Below are 20,493 nucleotides of genomic sequence, written 5' to 3'. Positions count from 1 at the left end.
AATTCTAACTAAAGTAATTCTGCAGATAATAGCAAAAAAGTAAGCACCGGGGTCTAAAAGGCCTGATACACATTGTAGGGTTAAAACTCAGAAAAATATCTCAGACCTTAGCAACATATATAATGGGGTACTAGACTGTGTTATGTGATAAAGCCACTAGGGGGTTGATTTCACTATTGTACTCTGTTGTTGAAAATTCTGGGTGACCCCATGGCTTTGGTTAAAGCTAGGTGGGAGAGAGATGTGGGAAACATCTCTATGGAGGAGTGGGAGGACATCCTTGAACTGACAGGAATGATCTTGATTAATACGGCCAGAGAAGACCTCCGTTATTTCTAGTTTAGATCTTTGACGACCAGAATAGGATTGCATATTGTTCTATTCTAAGCCGCCAAAGGAAAAAAAAAAAAGAGTGAGACCCGACACAAACATCTCAGGTTGTATTCCATCTCACCGGCCACCAATGTGCACAGAGCAATCAATGCAGAAATAACATTACTTACACTATGACTTCATGTTTCAGCTGAAGTAAACGTTTTCTCTTCATTCCAATTTCAGACCGCATCTGCGAGATACAAGAAGCCTTTCTTTAAAGGGGTTGTCCAGGCACAATAAAACTTTGCCCATGTGACAGAACTTGTAAAAAGTAACAAAGTTAGTCATTCTCACCCCTGAAATCTGAACAAAGACAGGAAGTGGTGATATCACTATTCTACCAGCCCAGAACCACTGCTGTTTGTGAGTGGATGCAGCAGTCAAGTGAACTGAGCAACACATCATCATAAAACATCAGATGATACACAGCTCAAGTCACTTAAGTAAATAGAGGGGTTGTCCATTGAAACAATGTTGTCACCTATCCACAAGATAGGTGATAATTTATGGATTGGTGGAGGTCTGATCACTGGGACACCAGATTGGGGGTAATGGGGAGAGGGGGGTGGGCCAGCAGAACAAAGCGCTCTTACACCTGTTAGAACAGGATTTCCCAACTCCAGTCCTCAAGACCCACCAACAGGTCATGTTTTCCTTAGTATTGCACAGGTGATAATTCCATCACCTGCACTGGCAATAATTCCATCACCTGTGCAATACTAAGGAAATCCTGAAAACATGACCTGTTGGGGGCCGTGAGGACTGGAGTTGGGGAACCCTGCGTTAGAATATAGCAGCAGTATACATGCCTGACCAGCACGCCATTCATTCTCTATGGGGCTGCAGACTGTGGCATTCATCTTTCCCACATCCTCAATTGGGGTGGCGGTCGAGCATGCGCACTGCAGCTCATTCTATTGGGGATAAAATAGCCTCCATTTTGACGATCATTGGGGGTCCCAGTAGACAGACCTCCGCCAATCCAAAACTTATCACCTACCTTGTGATAATTTAAAGGGGTTGTCCAGTTAAACAAAGTTATCTAAACTGTCTCTGGGCTTAAGAGAAAATATTCATTTATACGCCATCCACACTTAAAGGGTTTTCTGGGACTTTACAATTGAAATACCTTTAGGAGGGATTTCAACTCTCAGTATCTCAGCTGCATAAAAGGTTCAAGGCTGCCTGACGAGTGCCACAGTCTACTCGCTGTTCACCAGGCACAGCGCCATACTTTTAGTAGCGTCAGAGTCTGGCATTATTACAATTCACTAGTTATTTATTTAAAGCACACCTGTCAGTAGGATTGTGCTCAGTAAACTACATACACTGTCAGGTGGGTGACATTACACTCATTAATATGATACCTTGGTTGATGAAATCTGTCCTGTGGTTCTTGTGTAATTTTTACTTTCAGTTTGGAGATAATGATATGCTCGTGCTCCGGGGTGGCCTGTGGGGGGCGCTCTATCTGGCACTCTGCTTACATATTCATCTGTATGCTCTTATGACAGCTCACTGTGCCTTCACTGACCAGCCTCCTTAAAATGTGCCAAGTTTCTCACGGTGGCTCATGCTGCTTGATAAGTCTGTCTAATTTTAGGACCATAAGGTCCAAGTTTATACCACCTATTAGTTGGCTTACTTTGAAATGTGCACCACACTTTTGGAACATTTTTCATGGCAAGGTGTCTCATATTATATCCTACCCCTTTTTTCATAAATCAAAAAAGGGGGTCTAAAGTATTATAACCAACAGGTCAAAAGGGTCACCCCATCAATCAAACGCATATCAACATATATCCCAACCCCAGTGTTTACTGGCTAGATATATAAAGTGATATAAACCACTAAATGTAATAATAAAACATAATATTTTATTGAGAAAATCGTTAAAAACAATTCAGAATAAAAATGGATACCTCAATATGCAGGGGCACAGGACAAATATTTACATATAATCTATCAAAACTATATCAATGGTAGCATATTAGAAAAAGCCAGTATCTCACATTCATTTCATAGCTGTCATTGACATGCATTTAAATGGAGGAATACAGCAATAGTTAAAGATATTGTTACCTGAGCGAATATAGCAGGACACCCCCTGAAGAAGCAGCATGAAACGCGTGTCAGGTTAGAGGGACATAGGACTAACCCTACAACTCATTACTTGTTACTAATCTTGCTATATTCACTCAGGTAACAATATCTTAACTATTGCTGTAGTCCACGTTGTAATATTTACTGTGTGACAACAGCAATACCTCCTGCTGCCTTACATACAGTTATGTGACAATAGCAGACCATGCGTTATTTTAAAATACAGCATGTGGATCCATATTATATCTGCATTCATACAGTATATGACAATAACTGTGATGTATATTAACACAGGCAAACAGACTTTGCAATTAATATATATTTACCTTCGCATTTTTCCTTTTCAGATCTTTAAGCTTCTGCAACTGTGATATCTACAAATAGGAAGGTTATTTTTTGTTTTAATACATATTAAGATATCTGTAATAATATAAATAATAAAAAAAAGGGTTGGACAATGAATGAGTGTAGTTCATGAACATCCATGGCCACCTGAGAGTACTGTGAGATTGGCAGCATAAGAAGGTGTTTCCTGCACCAATCAGTCATATGTGCGTGGCTGGTATCAGACAAACTCTTTGTGGATGTTTTTTGAGCCAAAACAAGGAGTGAGTGTAAAGCTTTTCTATCTCCTCTCTTTGTATCCTGAATATGGCTAAAAATACTGCACCGAAAACTGCATATGTGCATCCAGCCTTTTACTACTTTATGCCCATCCTATCTACTATCGGTCTGCATATGCACATCAGTCAATACAAAGAAATCATAAAACATTAATCGAACAGAAATGGAAGAGTCTGTATTCAGTTTTATTCTGAAACCCATTTCAGAATAAACAGGCTAGTATAACATAACCAAAACAGAACCTAAGAATGAAGAACCTCTTGTAGAGGACAGGCACAACTGTAACAAAAGATACCATTGGATGGGTGCATTGTCCCTCAATGGATGGGACGATTAATGGCTCATTGGGGAACACTGGACCATGAGACGTGCAATAATGACATTGGGCAGATGGATTTGCTTCAACAGATGAAACTATGAGCCCCAAGAGTGGCATGCAAAGTCGGAATTGAGATGGGGTGTGTGTCCCTGAAGAGACAACACTTGCTATTGGAGGGTGTTGAATATTTCCGTTGGGAAAAAGAACCTGATTGTTAAAGCACATGCTCAAAAAGGCTAGACTTTAAAGGGGGAGAATGACGATTTTGTATAGTTGATTATCCAACCAAAATGTCTCAGGTTATCCAAGGCAATGTGAAGGTTCGCCAGGTTGTCAGCCCTGGACAGTGCCTTTATGATGATGTCTTCCAGATAAGGAATGGCACCCCTGGAGTGAAGAATGACTATCACTGAGGCCAATACCTTCGTGAAAATCCATTGAGCAGTCGCGAGATAGAAAAAGGGCCATAAATTGAAAGAAACGCTGATGGGTCTGATAGATTGAGATATGAAGGTATGCTTACTTGATGTCTATGGATAACAGCATCTGCAAAAGGTAGTGTTGGGTGTTTCACCAGACGAAAAACTGGTGGGTCCACAACAAAGAAAAACATTTTTACAGTGCGTCTTCCAAGAAGGAATACATAATGTCTAAATATTTGGTTTGTTGAAACTCCTGTCCAGATAACTCCATTCCTTGGAAAGTTATGGATTAAGAAAGGGATGCCTGAAGGAAATTGTCTCCTAAGAGGAAGACAAGTCAGTGACATTCAGAGTCTCCTTTATAGCTGTAATAAGGCTGTTGTGACCATGGAAGACAGTTTGGATGCCTGTTTCTCAACCAAGTCCAACTGTAGAGCCTCTCCCTCGGACAGGTCATTCACTTTTGATGAAACGTCTTAGTGATGTGTGTGGTGGAGGTTGCCTGGGGACGGACTTCAGATGTTTTCAGGATCTGCCACAAGATTCTTCTGCAATGGATGTTTCCAAAGCCTTGGGACCAGGAGAAGCCTGTGGTGTTAAGCAACCCAGCATATCCAAAATCCAAATAAACACCTTAGTGAGGTCTGATACCACTGAGGTTAGTGAACATGCTCCAATCTGGTTCTGGCCCCAGTGGGGGCTGAGCAGTGCAGACTGCCTGAGGGGCTACACTGAACGGCTGCCAGGAACCAAGATAGTTACCGCAAAGGGCTTCTGGCTAACTGCAAGGAGATTTAGTACTACCGTGGGAGTATGCAAAACGCAGTACTTCCGCCATTCCTTGCCTGGAGAAGTCGCCCTGGGCTATTGACATGGTGATGCACCCAAGACCTTATAAGAGCTAATACTGGCTAAACGCTGCAGGAACGGCACAATGAGAGAGAAACGAGACAGACAAGGAACAACTCATGGCAAATTCTAACTGGTCAGACGAGTCAGCAGGGTCCATAAAAATGTAAGGCTGCTGAAGCCAAATGAGCTTATTTGTAGCAGGGAGAAGCATATGACCAATATACCAGTGAGAACACAGGCTTTCGGCACAAAGAGCAATCCTGAATCTTGGGAAATGTGCCTATCCTGGAGATAATCCCACCTCCCTACTTGCGACCTAGATGGGACTAAAGCTGGAGAATAAGGGCTCATACTCATCTGAAAGAAAAACGGACAAGTGCAATCCGATAAAAAAATCGGATTGCACTCGGACCAATGTTAAATCAATGATTAACATCTCATCTGCGATTTTTTTCTCAGCTGAAATCGGGCTGAGAAAAAAATCGCAGCATGCTGCGATTTGCCATGTATCTGGGACGAGACTCGCCAATGCAAGTCAATGGGTGCATGAAAAAAAAAAAAAAAAAATCACACGGCACTCGGACCGTGCGAGTGCTATGCGATTTTCACGCACCCGTCTCTTTAACAGCCGGCAATTCATCAGCCCTGTACAGTTCAACACAGCAGTACCGGATAATTTAGAATAGAAAGAATAGATCTACACACATAGAATAGATTCAAAGATGTCAGTCACATATATAATTAGTACAGTGACTGTGTTGGTTACTGTACTTGTCATTTTTTGTTAAATTAAAGATTTTATATAAAAAAAAAAATTGTCGTGGGGTCCCCCGCAATTTTATAGTCTAGCAGAGGCTAAGCAGACAGCTGGGGCAGATGTTTGAAGCCTGAGAACGGGGTAATACCCACAGAGCTTCCTAGGCTACTAATATCAGCCCCCAGCTGTATACTTAGCCTTTACTGGCTATTAAAATGGGGACCCCTCCCCCACGCCCAAAAAAATGACGTGGGTTCCCCCTATTTTAACAGCTAGCAAATGCTATGCAGACAGCTGGGGACTGATATTAATAGCCTAGGAAGGGGCCATGAATATTGGCCCCCTCAGAAGCTAGAAACAGCAGCCCTCAGCCGCCCCAGAAATGGCGCATTCATAGCTGATGTTAGAGCTATTAGAAGCGTTGTTTTAAGGGAGATGGACTTGAGGGTTGCTGAATCTATTGGTTCAAAGGGTGAACTAGTTAATGCTTTTAGAACTAAATTTAGATCCCAGGGAACTAAATTGCTTTTGATAACAGGCCTGGATCTAAACACAGCTTTGATAAAACGAGAAAAGGAGATTTTTGTGTACTCACCGTAAAATCTCTTTCTCTTAGCCTCTTATTAGGGGACACAGGACCATGGGTGCTATGCTGCTGTCCACTAGGAGGCGACACTATGCATAATCTGAAAGATTAACCGTGGCTCCTCCTCTGCAGTATACACCCCTGGACGGCATCAGCCTTCTCCAGTTTTGTGCAAAAGCATTAGGAGGAAAGTAACATGGATAACATACCATGCCTATAAGAAGGCAACTATGTAAGAGCTCAAAAAAACAAACAAATATGAGAACCCAACATAATAACGGCCCGGAATGGGCGACAGGGTGGGAGCTGTGTCCCCCAATTAGAGGCTAAGAGAAAGAGATTTTACGGTGAGTACACAAAAATCTCCTTTACTCTGTCGCCTCATTGGGGGACAAAGGACCATGGGACGTCCCAAAGCAGTCCCTGGGTGGGAAGCAATGGACGAATATTGTGTAGACGGGCCCCTACAATTGGGGTACCGCTGCCTGCAGAACACATCTACCCAGGCTCGTGTCTGCTGAGGACTGGGTATGAACCCTGTAGTGTTTGGTAAACGTGTGTAGGCTAGTCCTGGTGGCTGCCTTACACACTTGTTGTGCCGAAGCCTGGTGCCTAATGGCCCAGGAGGCCCCTACCGCATGTGTAGAGTGTGCCGTAATACCTGCTGGAAGGAGAATTTTTGAGGCGGTAGGCCTTTTGTATGGTGGATTTGATCCACCTGGCAAGGGTAGCTTTGGAAGCTGGCAGACCCTAGCGGCCGCCTTCCAGAAGAAGGAAAAGAGAATCAGACTTCCGGAAGGGTGCAGTCCTAGACACAGATACGCAATGCCCTGGCAAGGTCAAGCGTATGCAGAGCCTTCTCCACTCTATAAACCGGGACCGGACAGAGGGATGGCAGTGAAATTTCCTCATTGAGGTGGAAGTTGGACACAACCTTCGGAAGGAAGGTTGGGACCGTACGGAGAACTATCTTGTCCTGGTAAAAAGCCAGGAAGGGCCGTCTGCAGGAGAATGCTGTCAGTTCAGACACCCTGCGTAGCGAGGTGATTGCCACCAGGAAAACCACTTTCTGGGATAGAAGGCGGAGTGGGACTTCCCTAAGGGGTTCAAAGGGTGTTTCCTGCAATGCTGTCAGCACCAGGTTGAGGTCCCACGTTTCTAGTGGTCGTCTGTAGGGGGGAACCAATCGGGAAACCCCCTGAAGAAATGTCCTTACTTGCGGCTTGTTAGCAATGCACCTCTGAAAAAGCACTGAGAGAGCTGACACCTGGCTCTTAAGGGAGGCCAGGGACAGTCTGGCCTCCAGACCCGATTGGAGAAACCCAAGTACCCTGGGGAGGGAATAAGGGAATGGGGTCTGGCCACGAGATTCACACCAGGTAAAGAAGGCTTTCCAAGTACGGTAATAAATCTTAGCAGAGGTTGGCTTCCGTGCCCTGATCATGGTTCCAATGACGTCAGGCGAGAACCCTGACTGGGTTAGAACCCAGGTCTCAATGGCCACGCTGTCAAATTGAGGGCCCCTGAGTTCTGGTGGTAGAAAGGGCCTTGTGACAGAAGATCTGGGCGGTCGGGGAGACGCCAGGGGACGTCTGCTGTGAGCTGTACGATGTCGGCGTACCATGTACGTTTGGGCCAGTCCGGTGCGATTAGGATGGTTGGAACTCCCTCTTGCTTGATCTTCCTCACCACTCTGGATATCAGGGGGAGAGGTGGAAAAATGTACAGGAGCTGGAACTGGGTCCAGTCCTGAACCAGGGCGTCCGCTCCTAGCGCCCGCGGGTCGTGAGTTCTGGCCATGAAGCTGGAGACCTTGGCATTGAAGTGGGATGCCATTAGGTCCACGTCTGGAGTCCCCCAGCGATGGCAGATCTGATGAAAAACTTTGGGATGGAGAGACCACTCTCCCAAGTCCATTCCTTGCCGGCTGAGGAAGTCTGCTTCCCAGTTGTCCACACTCGGAATGTGGACCGCATAGAGAACCGAACCGGTGTCTTCCGCCCAGTGGAGAATGTGTGTCACTTCTCGCATCGCCTGGGCACTGCGGGTCCCCCCTTGGTGATTCACATATGCCACAGCCGTGGCATTGTCCGACTGTACTCTGATGTGAGAGGCTGGTAGTAAGTGATGGAAGGCTCTCAATGCCAGGAGGATGGCACGAATTTCCAAGATGTTGATGGGCATGTTCGCTTCCGCTGGGGACCACTTGCCCTGTGCTCTGTAGTGTAGGTGCACCGCACCCCAACCAGTCATGCTCGCGTCGGTGGTCAGAACCTTCCATTGACCTGTGAGAAAGGATTTCCCCTTTGTTAGTGAGGTTGGCTTGAGCCACCAGTGCAGGAACCTCCTGGTTGAGAGAAAAAGGGTTCCTGTCCCATGACTTGAGGATGGCTAGTTGGAGAGGCCTGAGGTGAAGCTGGGCAAATGGGACCGCTTCTATTGCCACCACCATCCTGCCTAGGACTCTCATGGCAAACCGGAGAGATCGAGGGGGTTTGCTGAGGAGAGTGCGAACTCCTAGACGGAGAGGCAGTGCCTTGTCCTTGGGAAGGAGCACTAGACCCCTGAAGGTGTTGAATAGCATTCCCAGGAAGGTCAGAGACTGACTCGGGGTTGGTGTGACTTTTGTAGGTTGACTAACCAGCACAGGCGACTCAGAGTGTCGATTGTGATTGAGACGCTGAGCTCTCAGTGCTTGAAGGTGGGAGCCTTGATAAGGAGATCGTCCAGGTATGGAACGACTACAATGCCTCTGGAGTGCAGGACGTCCATGGTGGCTGCCATGACTTTGGTAAACACTCGGAGCCGTGGCGAGTCCGAACGGGAGAGCCACGAACTGGTAGTGGTCATGGTCGATTGCGAACCTGAGAAATCTCTGATGGGCGGGTGCAATTGGTATATGTAGGTATGCGTCTTGTATGTCTATGGAGGCGAGAAATTCTCCCTTTTCCATGGACGCAATGATGGACCGAAGGGACTCCATGCGGAAGTGACGTACCCGTACATATTTGTTGAGCTGTTTTAGGTCCTGTAAGGGCCGTACGCCGCCTCCTTTCTTGGGGACTACGAATAAATTGGAGTAGAGCCCTCGGAAGCGCTCGGCCGCGGGGACCGGTACTATGACTCCTGCTTGAAGAAGCGAGAAGACCGCTTGGCGGAAGGCACAAGCCTTGGCTGGCGGTTTTGGGGAAACAGAAAGAAAGAGTCTGTTTGGTGGGTTGGAAGTGAACTCTATCTTGTATCCCGAAGACACTAGTTCCCTGACCCACCTGTCTTCTGTAATAGGCAGCCAGACTTGATGAAAGAGCAAAAGCCAGCCGCCTACAGGTGGGGTGTCTTCCGGAGTCCGTGAGTCATGATGAGGAGGACATCTGAGATTTTCCTCCTTTGAACTTTGACTGGCCTGCTTTTGACTGCCAGGTCTTGTCTGACTTTTGCGTCGACCGCGAGTTGTCCCTGTGTAGGGAGCGGTTGCTATTTTGTGCTGGCTGCGAGACGGACCAGCCCGAAGAGTTCTGAAAGGATCGGAATCGAATTTGGTTACGCTTCTTGTAAGTGCGTTTGGGTTTCAGTTGGGGGAGAGAGGTACTCTTACCCCCGGTGGCGTTGGATATCATCGTGTCCAACTGTTCACCAAAAAGTCGACCACTGAGGTACGGGAGATGCGTAAGGGACTTCTTTGAGGCAGCGGCTGCTTTCCATTCCCGCAGCCAGAGGATACGCCGAATCGTGATGGCGTTTGATGCTATCCCCGCTGCACCCCTTGCAGAATCCAGAACTGCATGAATCATGTAATCTGCTACAACTGCTATTTGAACAGCTTGGTCCGACAGCTCAGGAGCAGATACTTGGAGGCCAGCTTGTAAATTTTGGGCCCAAGCCAGGATGGTCTTGGCAGCCCAAACTGAAGCGAACGCGGGAGCCAGGGAGGCCCTTGCGGCCTCGAAAATTGAACAAGCCATGCGCTCTACCTGCCAGTCTGCTGTGTCCCTGAGGGTTGAGCTATCTGGCAGTGAAAGGAGTGACTGTACTGCTAGCCTAGAGACTGGGGGATCCACTTCAGGTGGATCTGTCCATTCCTTGGTGGTCTCCTGTGGGAAGGGGTACCGCGCCTCCAGATATTTGCGATTGGTAAACTTCTTCTCAGGCTGTGAGAACTGCTTTTTAAGGATCGACTTAAACTCTGGGTGGTCAAAGAAGACCTTAGGCGGCTTCAGAAGTCCTTCAAAGGAAATCTTGTGTTGTGGTGCCTCCGGGGGCGGATCAGAAATGTCCAGCACCCGATGGATGGACGATATTACGTCCTCAACTAGCGCTGTATTGCTAGGGGGGATTGGGATCAGAGACCCTTCAGTTTCCTTGTCTGAGTCGGAATCACAGATGTCTTCCGAATCCTGTGTATCGCTAAGGCGTCTACTGCTGGGTGAACCAGGGTGGAGGCCTTCTCTGGTCGGGGATCACTGCGGAGAACTGCATTGTCTGTCCCTGGTAGGGGACGGTCTAGATGATCTGGAACTACGGTGTCTCTCCCTAGAAGGGGATGACCGTGTGCTATGGGATGACGCAGATGAACGTGACCTGTGGGTCCGCTTGCGTCCTGACCTAGACGTGGATGTGCCCGGGTCGTCATGTCCCTGAGTCGAGCCTTCCCTTTGCTGGGTAGCGTTCATAGCCGAGGCATGACTCTGCAGAGCCTGAAGCAATGTGGAGGTTAGGTTATCTATAGACTGCGTCATAGATTGCGACATCTGAGTGACCCATTCCAGCGCGACATTAGACACCGAGGTATTGGCAGGGGCTTCTTGGGGCTCTGGCACAGTAGTCTGGATGCTGTCCTGGCAGTGCGGGTACGTGCTGCCACTTGGGAGAGTATTGCTGCAGGCTGTACAGAGTGCATAATAGCAGTCCTGCCTAGTTCTCTTGGACCTTGAGCCCGGCATAGTGCACTGAGGTGGCTATGCAGAGGGCCCTACAGGGGTGGCTATGCAGAGGAGCCTGGACTCACAGCCGAGGAAGTACTCCAGCTGTGATCTTATCCCACCGGTGTGCCCCTAGGTCCAGCGCCGAAGATCCACGGTCCTGAGCCCCCCGGAGACTGGCTGGTCTTCCCTTATCCTGCAGCAGATAATGGCCGCTGGAGTAAAGTTAAGAAAGAAGGGGGGCGGAGAGCTGAAAAGGGCGGCAGAACTGTGTGAAATCGCGCCCTTTCAGTCTCGATCTGCCCCCTTTATGACACAGTAGTGTCATATTTGTCATCCGGGGGGGCAGGCCGGGGAGAGGAGGTGGCGGCTTCGGCTAGGCCGAAGCCGCGGCCTAAATTGGATGCCTGATGCCCAAAGGGACTCCAGGCCGGCGCGGAAGCCCGGGAGGGGGCCAGATCTGAACCGGACCCCCCCGGATTTAAAGGCAGGATAGCGGTGGGGTATAAGCGGAAGGGGGGGGGGCCCTGTGAAGAGTCCCCCTGAGGCACCGTAGAGCTGGTGCTGCCGCAGAAACAGGGCGCAGGGAGGCCTGTGCCTCTGTTGTGTTCTGCCTGCGATACCCCCGGTCCAGACAGGAGCCTGCAGCAGGGCTGGGGTCCCTGGATTCAGCCGTAGTGTGCTGGCTGCTGCAGCCTGTACAGGCCCTACCTGAGGCGTTTCAACCTAATACCCCCAGGGGGGGATTAGGGAAGTGCTGTTGTCACCGTCAGGGGGCTATAGCCTCGCCTCGACCTCAACCCAGAAACCAAATGGAATTGGGGAAGGAGGGGGGTCTCGACTTCGAACCAGCACCCGAGGGGCTGGGGAAGGAGCGACATGGGGAATAGCCATCTCGACTTCAACCGTGCACCCCATAATAAGGGGCCGAGGAAGGAGCCATGCCGGGAGTCTCGCAGTAGACCCACTTTTCTTCATCTGTAATTCAGTCGGTGAAAAACGGAGTAAAAGTTTTAGGTGCGCCTCCTATGCGACACTAAGCAAAAACTGGAGAAGGCTGATGCCGTCCAGGGGTGTATACTGCAGAGGAGGAGCCATGGTTAATCTTTTTCAGATTATGCATAGTGTCGCCTCCTAGTGGACAGCAGCATAACACCCATGGTCCTGTGTCCCCCAATGAGGCGACAGAGTAATCCAATAATTTCCCGCCAAGTCACAGTTATATAGGGCACCCAAGGCAGAGACTTGGACTTTACAGGTACTTGTTGGCAACCCCAACTCAAGGCCCTTCTGTAAAAACTCTAAAAATTTTACCAATTGGTGCCCCCTCACCAACTGTAGAACCAGAAAAAGATAAAAATTTCTTCCAAGTTCTAGCGTAAATTCTGGTAGTGACAGGTTTTCTACTACGCATTAGTGTAGCCACTAGGTCTCGAGAGAATCCTTTGCGTTCTAACAGAGACCTCTCAAGTTCCACACCGTCAAGTGGAGGCCAGGAGCTTGAGGATGGACTATTGGACCCTGGCCGAGGAGATCCGGAATCTCGGGCAGAACCCAGGGATCTGAGATGGACATGTTCCTCAAGCATGAGAACCAGGGTCTCCAGGGCCAAAAGGGGGCGACCAGAAGGACCCTTGCCTTGTCCTCTCTGATCTTTCTTAGAACCACAGGAAGAAGATTCAATGGGGGAAAGGCATAGGCCAGACTGAAATCCCAAGTTACTTGGAGAGCGTCCACTGCCAGAGGCTTTTCTCTGGGATTTAGGGAGCAAAAGAGCTCTGTCTTTTGACTTAGTCTTGTGGCAAAGAGATCTACCACCGGAAGCCCCCATCTTCGGACTATTTGGGAAAAAATGTCCTGCTTTAGTTCCCATTCGCCCTGTCTCACAGAATAGCGGCTTAAGTAGTCTGCCTTTAGGTTTTCTTTTCCCTTGACGTGGATGGCCGTTAAGGAAAGGAGATGGCATTCCGAAATCTGAAAAAGATGATCCGTTACTCTCATCAGTGATCCTGAACGTGTTCACGTAAGCTACCGCTATCCTATTATCTGAAAGGATCTTAACGTTTTTATCATGAAGGAAAGGCAAGAAATGATTAATCGCTTTATCCACTGCTAGAAGTTCTTTAGTGTTGGAGGAAAGACCCTTTACAGCGTCTGACCAGGACCCCTGGGCCACCATATCCCACAGATGAGCCCCCCACCCACGGAAGCTTGCATCGGTTGTAATGATCTTAGTGACTCTAAACATCAAGGGAACTCCTCGTGACAGGTTCGCCTCGTTCATCCACCACTGCAGGGACTCAACTGATCGGGGTGACAAGGACATTCGTCCTTCTAAGTGCCCATTTAACAAAACCTCATTATGTAGAATGTCCCACTGTAGAACCCTGGAATGGTATTGTGCCCACAGAACCCCGGGAAGGCAAGATGACAGAGTACCCAACAAGGGCATCGCAGCTCTAAAGGACATGACCGGGTTTGATAATGCTTTCCCTACTAGAATTTTAACCGTTTTTTGGCTTCCGGGAGGAAACATATTTGAAGGTCTGAATCCAGCATAATACCCAAGGACTGCTGTAACTTTGAAGGCAATACCCTAGATTTTTCTAGATTCAGGATCCAGCCCAGACTTTCTAAGATGGAGGATACGAATTTTAGGTGATTATCACATTGGGAGGCTGAGTCTCCAACTATCAAGAAATCATCCAGGTAAGGGATAATTAAAATATTATGTTCCCTAACATGAGCCATGACTTCTGCTATAACCTTAGTAAATAGCCTGGGGGCTATGACCAGACCGAACGGTAGGGCTCTAAACTGGAAATGTTTAAGATCTCCATCTATGATCAAAGCCACCCTAAGATATTTCTGGAAATCCATATGTATAGGTACATGGTAATAGGAGTCTTTTAAATCTAACACTACCATGTAACAGCCTGAAAAAAGTAACTTTATTGTTGATTTAACGGATTCCATCTTAAAGGTGGGAACTATCAAAAACTTATTAAGGGCTTTTAAGTTAATGATGCACCTAAATGAACAGTCAGGCTTAGAAACCAAAAAGAGAGGCGAGTAGAATCCTAGCCCCTTTTCTGCTGTCGGTACTTCTACTAAGACCGCTTTACGAACCAAGTCCAGGACTTCCACTTGTAGGGCCGTCAGATCTAACACTGAGGAACGGTTTGGGGTCAAGATGAATCTCCCACGAGGAATCTGCCGAAACTCGAACCTCAGACCCGAACCTACCAGATCAAGGATCCAGTCACTAGCAGAAATTTTTGTCCAGGCAGGTAAGAAGCCCAACAGCCTCCTCCCTACCTGGGCGGCGAGTCATTGACTCGGTTTCTGGGGCCCTCGGTTAGAAGGAGAAGAGCCGAATAGGAGCCCTCTACCTTTCATTCTGCGGTCTTCCCATTTCTCCTGACCCTTCTGCGGTCTTTTCCGTAGAAATATTCTTCTATGGAAAGGACGTTTATAAGCGGGAATAGAAAAGCTAGGGAAACCTTTCTTTTTGTCACTAGCTTTATCCAGAATTTCGTCCAGAACAGGCCCAAAAAGATGCTCTCCTTCACATGGTATAGTACAGAGTCTCGTTCTTGCCTGAATATCACCTGGCCAACATTTAAGCCACAGGGCTCTACGGGCTGCGTTGGATATGGCGGCTGACATTGTTGCCAATCTGACTGAATCCGCAGAGGCATCCGCCAGGAAGGCAGCTGCCCCCTGTAAGAGTGACATATCTGATAAAATCTCTTTCCTGGGTGTGTTATTTCTCAGATGGGATTCAAGTTGGTCCAACCATATCATTAGGGACCTGGCGGTACAAGTAGCGGCAACCGCCGGCTTTAAGGCCCCCGCAGACGTTTCCCAGGTCCCTTTGAGAAAGGGGTCAGCTTTTCTATCCAAAGGGTCCTTAAGAGCTCCCATATGTCAAAGGGGAGAGACGGTCGTCTAGATGCCTTAGCTATGGCCACATCTATTTTTGGGGCTTTCTCCCAGGAGGAAGAAGCTGAGTCTTCAAAGGAGTATTTCCTCTTAAAGAACGGAGGGAGAACACCCTTTTTCTCAGGCCTCTTCCATTCTCTATGTATCAAATCCTGAAGTTTATCGTTACAGGGAAAACTTCTTCTTTTCCTTTGCCCCAGCCCCCTGAACATTACGTCCTGGACTGATTTCTCTGGTTTGGCATCTGTAATACCCATGGTTGAACGAACCGCTTTAATCAAACCATCAACTCCATTAAGTGGGAAACAATGCTAACCCGCACCACTGTCTGAGGAAGTGGATGATGAAGAGGCTGAGTTGTGCGAGTCCAACTCATAAGCCGACGACAGGGAGTCATCAGGGGCTGGGGAGATTTCACGGTCTGTATCCACCTTTCCCTTAGTCTTTTTACAGAGGATTTTACTAATTTCAGACTTGACCAATGTTTTCAATCCTGAGGCCAAACTAGGGGTCTCATCTGCTAGCGTATGATTTATACAGGACTGACACAATTTTTTGGGATACGAGTCAGGAAGGACGGTGTTACACAATGCATATTGAAAATGCTTGGTCTTGGAGGTACACTTCTTCCTCTATTAAAAAATAGAAGGGATACTCCATTACTAAGTGAACTTTCTCGAAGATCACTTACACAGGCGGCTCAAAGGGCTGGTACCGATTTGGAGGAAGCACCTTTCTCAGCCGGGAGATTTTCCCTGGAGGCTGCAGATTCGTCCATCCTGCTGGAGCCGTGATGACTGGACTTAGACGCCGAACCTCGTTTTCCTGAGGACCGGGCATTACCAGTAACTCGAGGGCGATGCACCTTTTGAAGCTCCCCAAACAGCCGCTGAGATGGTGGAGATGGCGGCTGCTGAACTTGCTGCTGCTCACTATCAGTCTTCATGATGGCGAGAATTGAAGCTGGGAAGCCCCAAACAGCGGTGCCTGGGCCAGTTAAATAGCACCTGTTCCATCCATCCCTCAGCCACCTGATTTAAATTAAATATATATATATTTTTTTTTATTCAGGGACGCCGCCGTGGTTAATACCGCACTTACAATTTAGATGCACAAGACCGGACTTCCAAGGAGCGGTGACGTCATCGAGCCGCGACTCACAGGAGGAGGCCGGAAGTGCGCGCCCGCACGAACCCAGAGGACGCCGGGATGTTCCAGCCGTTTTCGCTCCAGGTAGGCTCTGCTGAAACGATTGGGCTGCTTCCCCAGACTGGGGAGCAGCCCCACAGAATATCCAGAGCGCCATCCTCCGTCGGGTGTTGATGGGAATGACACCCCATGCAACCAGTCATCCACTTTAGGGCGTTGGTGGGCTTGCCAGCCCAGAAAGGGGCGCAGTCCCAATGCATTCCGGATCAGACCAGGGGCAGCCCCCCCTCAGATAGGGGCGCAGACCTGGCTGTAGCATTTGATGATAGGGCTGCCACCCCAGATACGGGCGCAGCTCCCACTGCTATCCGGTGCAAGGATGCTGTGCGTTCCCCGGATAGGGGTGCACCCGCATAGCCGACGCTGGAGCTGCTGATCCCAGATAGGGGCACTGCTCGACAGCCGTCGCCAAATCCAACTAAGATCTTCCACGAGCCTGCTAAAGGTTCCCTCCGTCAAGGACAGGAAAGCAAACTGAGGCGAGAGAGAGAGAGGGCCACCCCTTTTAAGCTTGTAGGTTTCCTGTCCTTGGTGGGCGGATCCCCTCTCTCGTGGTGCTGTCATGGTTGACCGATAAAGAACTATCCGCCTTGATGCATAGTCTGCTAAGATAGCAGAGCTCCCAGGTGTAGTTTCGCTGAGTATGCTACGCAGCCCTGTTTAAGAGCAGTCAGGGGAATTTACTCACAACAATAAGCATTTACAGTACATACAAAAATTATGAAGGTAGAAAAAAAAGATTTATAGATTGGTGCCATAATGTTGATGGATCTGATGCCTCGGTCTTATCAACTTACCAGAGATATTGATAAATGGCAGAGCAGATACTTACTGTTGTAGATAACTGTTCTTTAAAGCTATGATAGAACACATCAACCTCTCGTTTGCAGTCATCTGTTTCAACTTCTTCCCTACAAAGAAAGAAAATTTTTAGTGTTCAAAAACAGGAAAAGAAAGCCCGAAATCAAGTGAGACCAGTTTAGAAGACCACCTCCTTCTAGAAACCCCTCAGGTAGACCTGATCCTTTAGTAACTGACTATTCTACATGTAGAGGACCTCCTTGATAAGACTTCTCCCTGTTACCAACCAAGGCACTTTCTTTTTAAGGGAACTTCTCAGTTTTCCCTATAAAAGACCTTGCCACCATGTTGTTCAGCCTATTAATACATTTCTAAGCCGCTCACTATCTCCCAGGCTGTGCCGCATGCCTAGAATTAAATAAAAAAACATCTTCGTTGTCCAGAGCTGCATTCTAGAGAGCACAGAGTTGTCTAATGGGTGTCTCCAAACAGTGCACGCTGCCCCTCCACCTATGATTGATGATCAGTAGAAATAATAGACATCATTCATAGTCACAAGGCAGAGAGGGGGCACTTAGCATTGTCCGGAGTCGTCCATAGGATCGCTAATTGAACAATGGAGTGCAGCGCTGGACAACTTCAAAATGTAGTTTGTCTTTTTCAAATGGCATATAGCGCCACCTGGGGGATACAGTGTGCTTGTTAGGAAGGTATTAAAAGGCTGAAGAATGAGGAAGCAATGGCTCTTATAGGGAAAACCTGATGGCAGGTTTGCATGTTTACCAACTTATACTCCAGCTCATTTCTTTCAGTTTTGCTTTAATTTCTGGCACGCAGTGCACACAAGGGCATGGCCTTGCTTTATTTGAGATGGGCATTACATTTATATAGCTTCCCATTGCTGGGTGTCCATAGTTGGGTCCTGGTTCTGCACAGCCCTTATTCACATTGAGGTCATTTTTGACACATGGTAAAGGTTTTAATTTTTGAGGTTAGGACCGTCCAGATTGGGTTCACCTTGACACTGGTGGGACGGCTTTTACACTTTTCTTGATCAAAACCAGTGCTTACTGTATATGCACTATTGCTTTTTACTTACTTAGAGCAGAGTATATGTTCACTTTGTTTCCATCTTAGGTTTTGGCTCTTTAGTGGCCAGTGTGAATATTCTCCTACACGATGCATGTATACCAACTTATACTCCAGTTCATTTTTCATTTCTTTCAGTGTTTCTCAATAATCTAAAAGCCAGAGAGAAATGGAGGGCTCACACCGACTCAACCCCTCCAGCTCTGTGTTTCGAATAGCTTTTGTAATATTTCTATTCCTAACTACTGGCCTAAGGCATAAGGAAATACAAGTATTTGTCATTGTATTTAATAATAATAATGTATTTTTTTTTTTTATTAGTTCATTTTATTTCCAGGGAACTACATTAACTACCCACCTGGATTACATGCAGCACAAATCGTGACACAGTATTAACCCCTTACCAACATCTGCCATACATGTACAGCGCAAGTCAGTAGCGGGAATATGGAGCGGGCTCATGGGGTGAGCTCGCCGCATACCGGGCAGGAAATGTATGTTACAGCCAGGATCTGACTCGAACAATCGTGGGTAGCACCAAGAGACGCCCCTCAATTGTTAACTTTTTAAATGACGCAGTTAAACCCTGACAGCAGCATTAACAACGTGCCAGAAAGGGGCGCGTCATTCAATGCACCCATCAGCGCAACCTTGACATGATCACTGATTGCTATGACAGCCGGGGGTCTGTTGAAGACCTCCATGCTTAACATTACGGAGCTCCTTTGAAACCCAGCTTGTGGCCAGGCTTCAAAGGAGACTGTGATTTTTACTATATATACCAATGCTGTGGTATTGCTGTACATGGCACAAGCGACGAGACGATTTCAGGTTAAACTCCCTTAAGGGTATTAACAAATACTGTGAAAAGTTAAAAAAAAAAAAAAAATATGAAGGGAAAAAAAAACATAAAAGTTCATATCACCCCCATTAAATAAAGAAAATAAATGTAAAAATACACGTGTGGTATCACCAAGTTCAGAAAAGTCAGATCTATCAAAATATAAAAATAACTAACCTGATTGGTAAACACCGTAAAAAGTGAAAATTCAAGAATGCCAAAGTTACTTTTTTTTGGGAGCTGCGATACCACAAAAAATGCTGTAACAAGCGATCAAAATGTCATATCTATTCAACAATGGTATTAAAAAAAAAAAGCTGTTAAACAGTTCAATCTTTTAAAAAAAAATTGAAAACGTTATGGGTCTCGGAAAATGGCGACGCAGCCCCCCAATTTTTTTTCAGATTCTGTCTTCTGAATTATTTTCTACCACTAAAATAAAATAAAACCACTTGACATGTTTGGTATCGCCGTAATCGCACTGATGAGCATAATCATTTTACCACAAAATGTACTCTGTAAAAACAATTCCCAAAAAAGCAATGTCAGAATCGCTGTTTTTTTTTGTCAAAAGTTAACCGCACTTGGAATTTTCCCCCCATTTTCCAGTACAATATGTGGTAAAATGAATGATGTTATTCAAAAGTACAACTCGTCCCGCAAAAAAACAAGCTCTCATACGTTCGACAGAAAATAAAAAAAAGTTATGGCTATTGGAAGAAAGGGATTCAAAAAATGAAAATGCAAAAAAGGAAATTGGCTGTGTCGGGAAGGGGTTATAGTTTTCAAATAATACCAGAATCAAAGCTAAACCCGCAATATTGGGACTGCAGCTCTCATTTAAAACTAGGGTGCAGGATGAAAAGGTTTACATTCAGGGAGGAAGCAGAAAGAGACAGCAGACAAATAACCAGAATCAGGTAAACTAACAAGGTGCCAGGTCTGCTCTCTGAAAATCTGAGTAGAAAGATGTAATAAGATTTTTTTTTTAATTTTAGAATTTTGAGTTTTTCTTGTGCATGTCAAAAGTGTAAAAATGGTTCTGACAGATAAAAAGTACCATTACAACGTGCCTGAATACTAGACCCAGAATCTGTATACTCTGTGCTTTGAGACCAAGAGGACATTCTCACATTGTAACTTTGCATTGTTGTATCACTGTACATTAAACAAACCTGTGCGACTCGATACATTTTCCACATTCCAAGAGTACAATATCCAGTTCATTCAAACTTTTCGCAGACTTGGACACAACTTCTGGACTCGAGGTGTCTCCTGGGGCTATGTTCAAGTTATCTAAAATCAAATAGAATAATTCTACAAAAATTGAAAACTTCTAGATACAGTAGTCAGGGCACTGACTATACTCTTTAAATTAAAGTAACTACTTTTTTTTCCCATTTTTTTTTATAATTTTGTCCAGCATCGAAAATTATGACACTTTGCAAATCACTTTATTATTAGGGAAATTTGTTTTCATTCCTGTAAAAAATTGCATTTAAGTGGCTACCAACCTCTGCTTTTCCCCAGTCTTTAGTAGCATTGATATCAGAACGTATTCATTTGGAGCACAGATGATTGCAGTGAAAGGATCAGCTTAGCATGTGGGTCTCATTAACTCAGGGGCTGAGCTGCTGCAGGAGATTGTTCT

The 20,493-nt window shown here is 46.5% G+C and overlaps 1 protein-coding gene across 3 annotated transcripts in view; it reads right to left on the bottom strand.

Annotated features, from left to right (window-relative positions):
- The window catches only part of CENPU (centromere protein U), a 66,348-nt gene that overhangs the window by 4,829 nt on the left and 41,026 nt on the right, over positions 1-20,493 (bottom strand). For all 3 annotated transcript variants that reach the window (XM_073656076.1, XM_073656085.1, XM_073656094.1), the window contains 4 exons: positions 20,018-20,138; positions 16,944-17,022; positions 2,805-2,852; positions 504-565 (listed from right to left, as the gene is read on the bottom strand). In XM_073656076.1, the coding sequence (XP_073512177.1) occupies positions 504-565; positions 2,805-2,852; positions 16,944-17,022; positions 20,018-20,138 (310 nt within the window). The remainder of the gene's footprint in view (positions 1-503; positions 566-2,804; positions 2,853-16,943; positions 17,023-20,017; positions 20,139-20,493) is intronic.

Source organism: Phyllobates terribilis, unplaced genomic scaffold (assembly GCF_046119375.1).
Source record: "Phyllobates terribilis strain yellow unplaced genomic scaffold, ASM4611937v1 Scaffold_1__5_contigs__length_1240528914, whole genome shotgun sequence".
In the NCBI taxonomy this organism is placed as follows: Eukaryota; Metazoa; Chordata; class Amphibia; order Anura; family Dendrobatidae; genus Phyllobates; species Phyllobates terribilis.
This window is presented reverse-complemented; position numbering and strand designations above follow the sequence as displayed.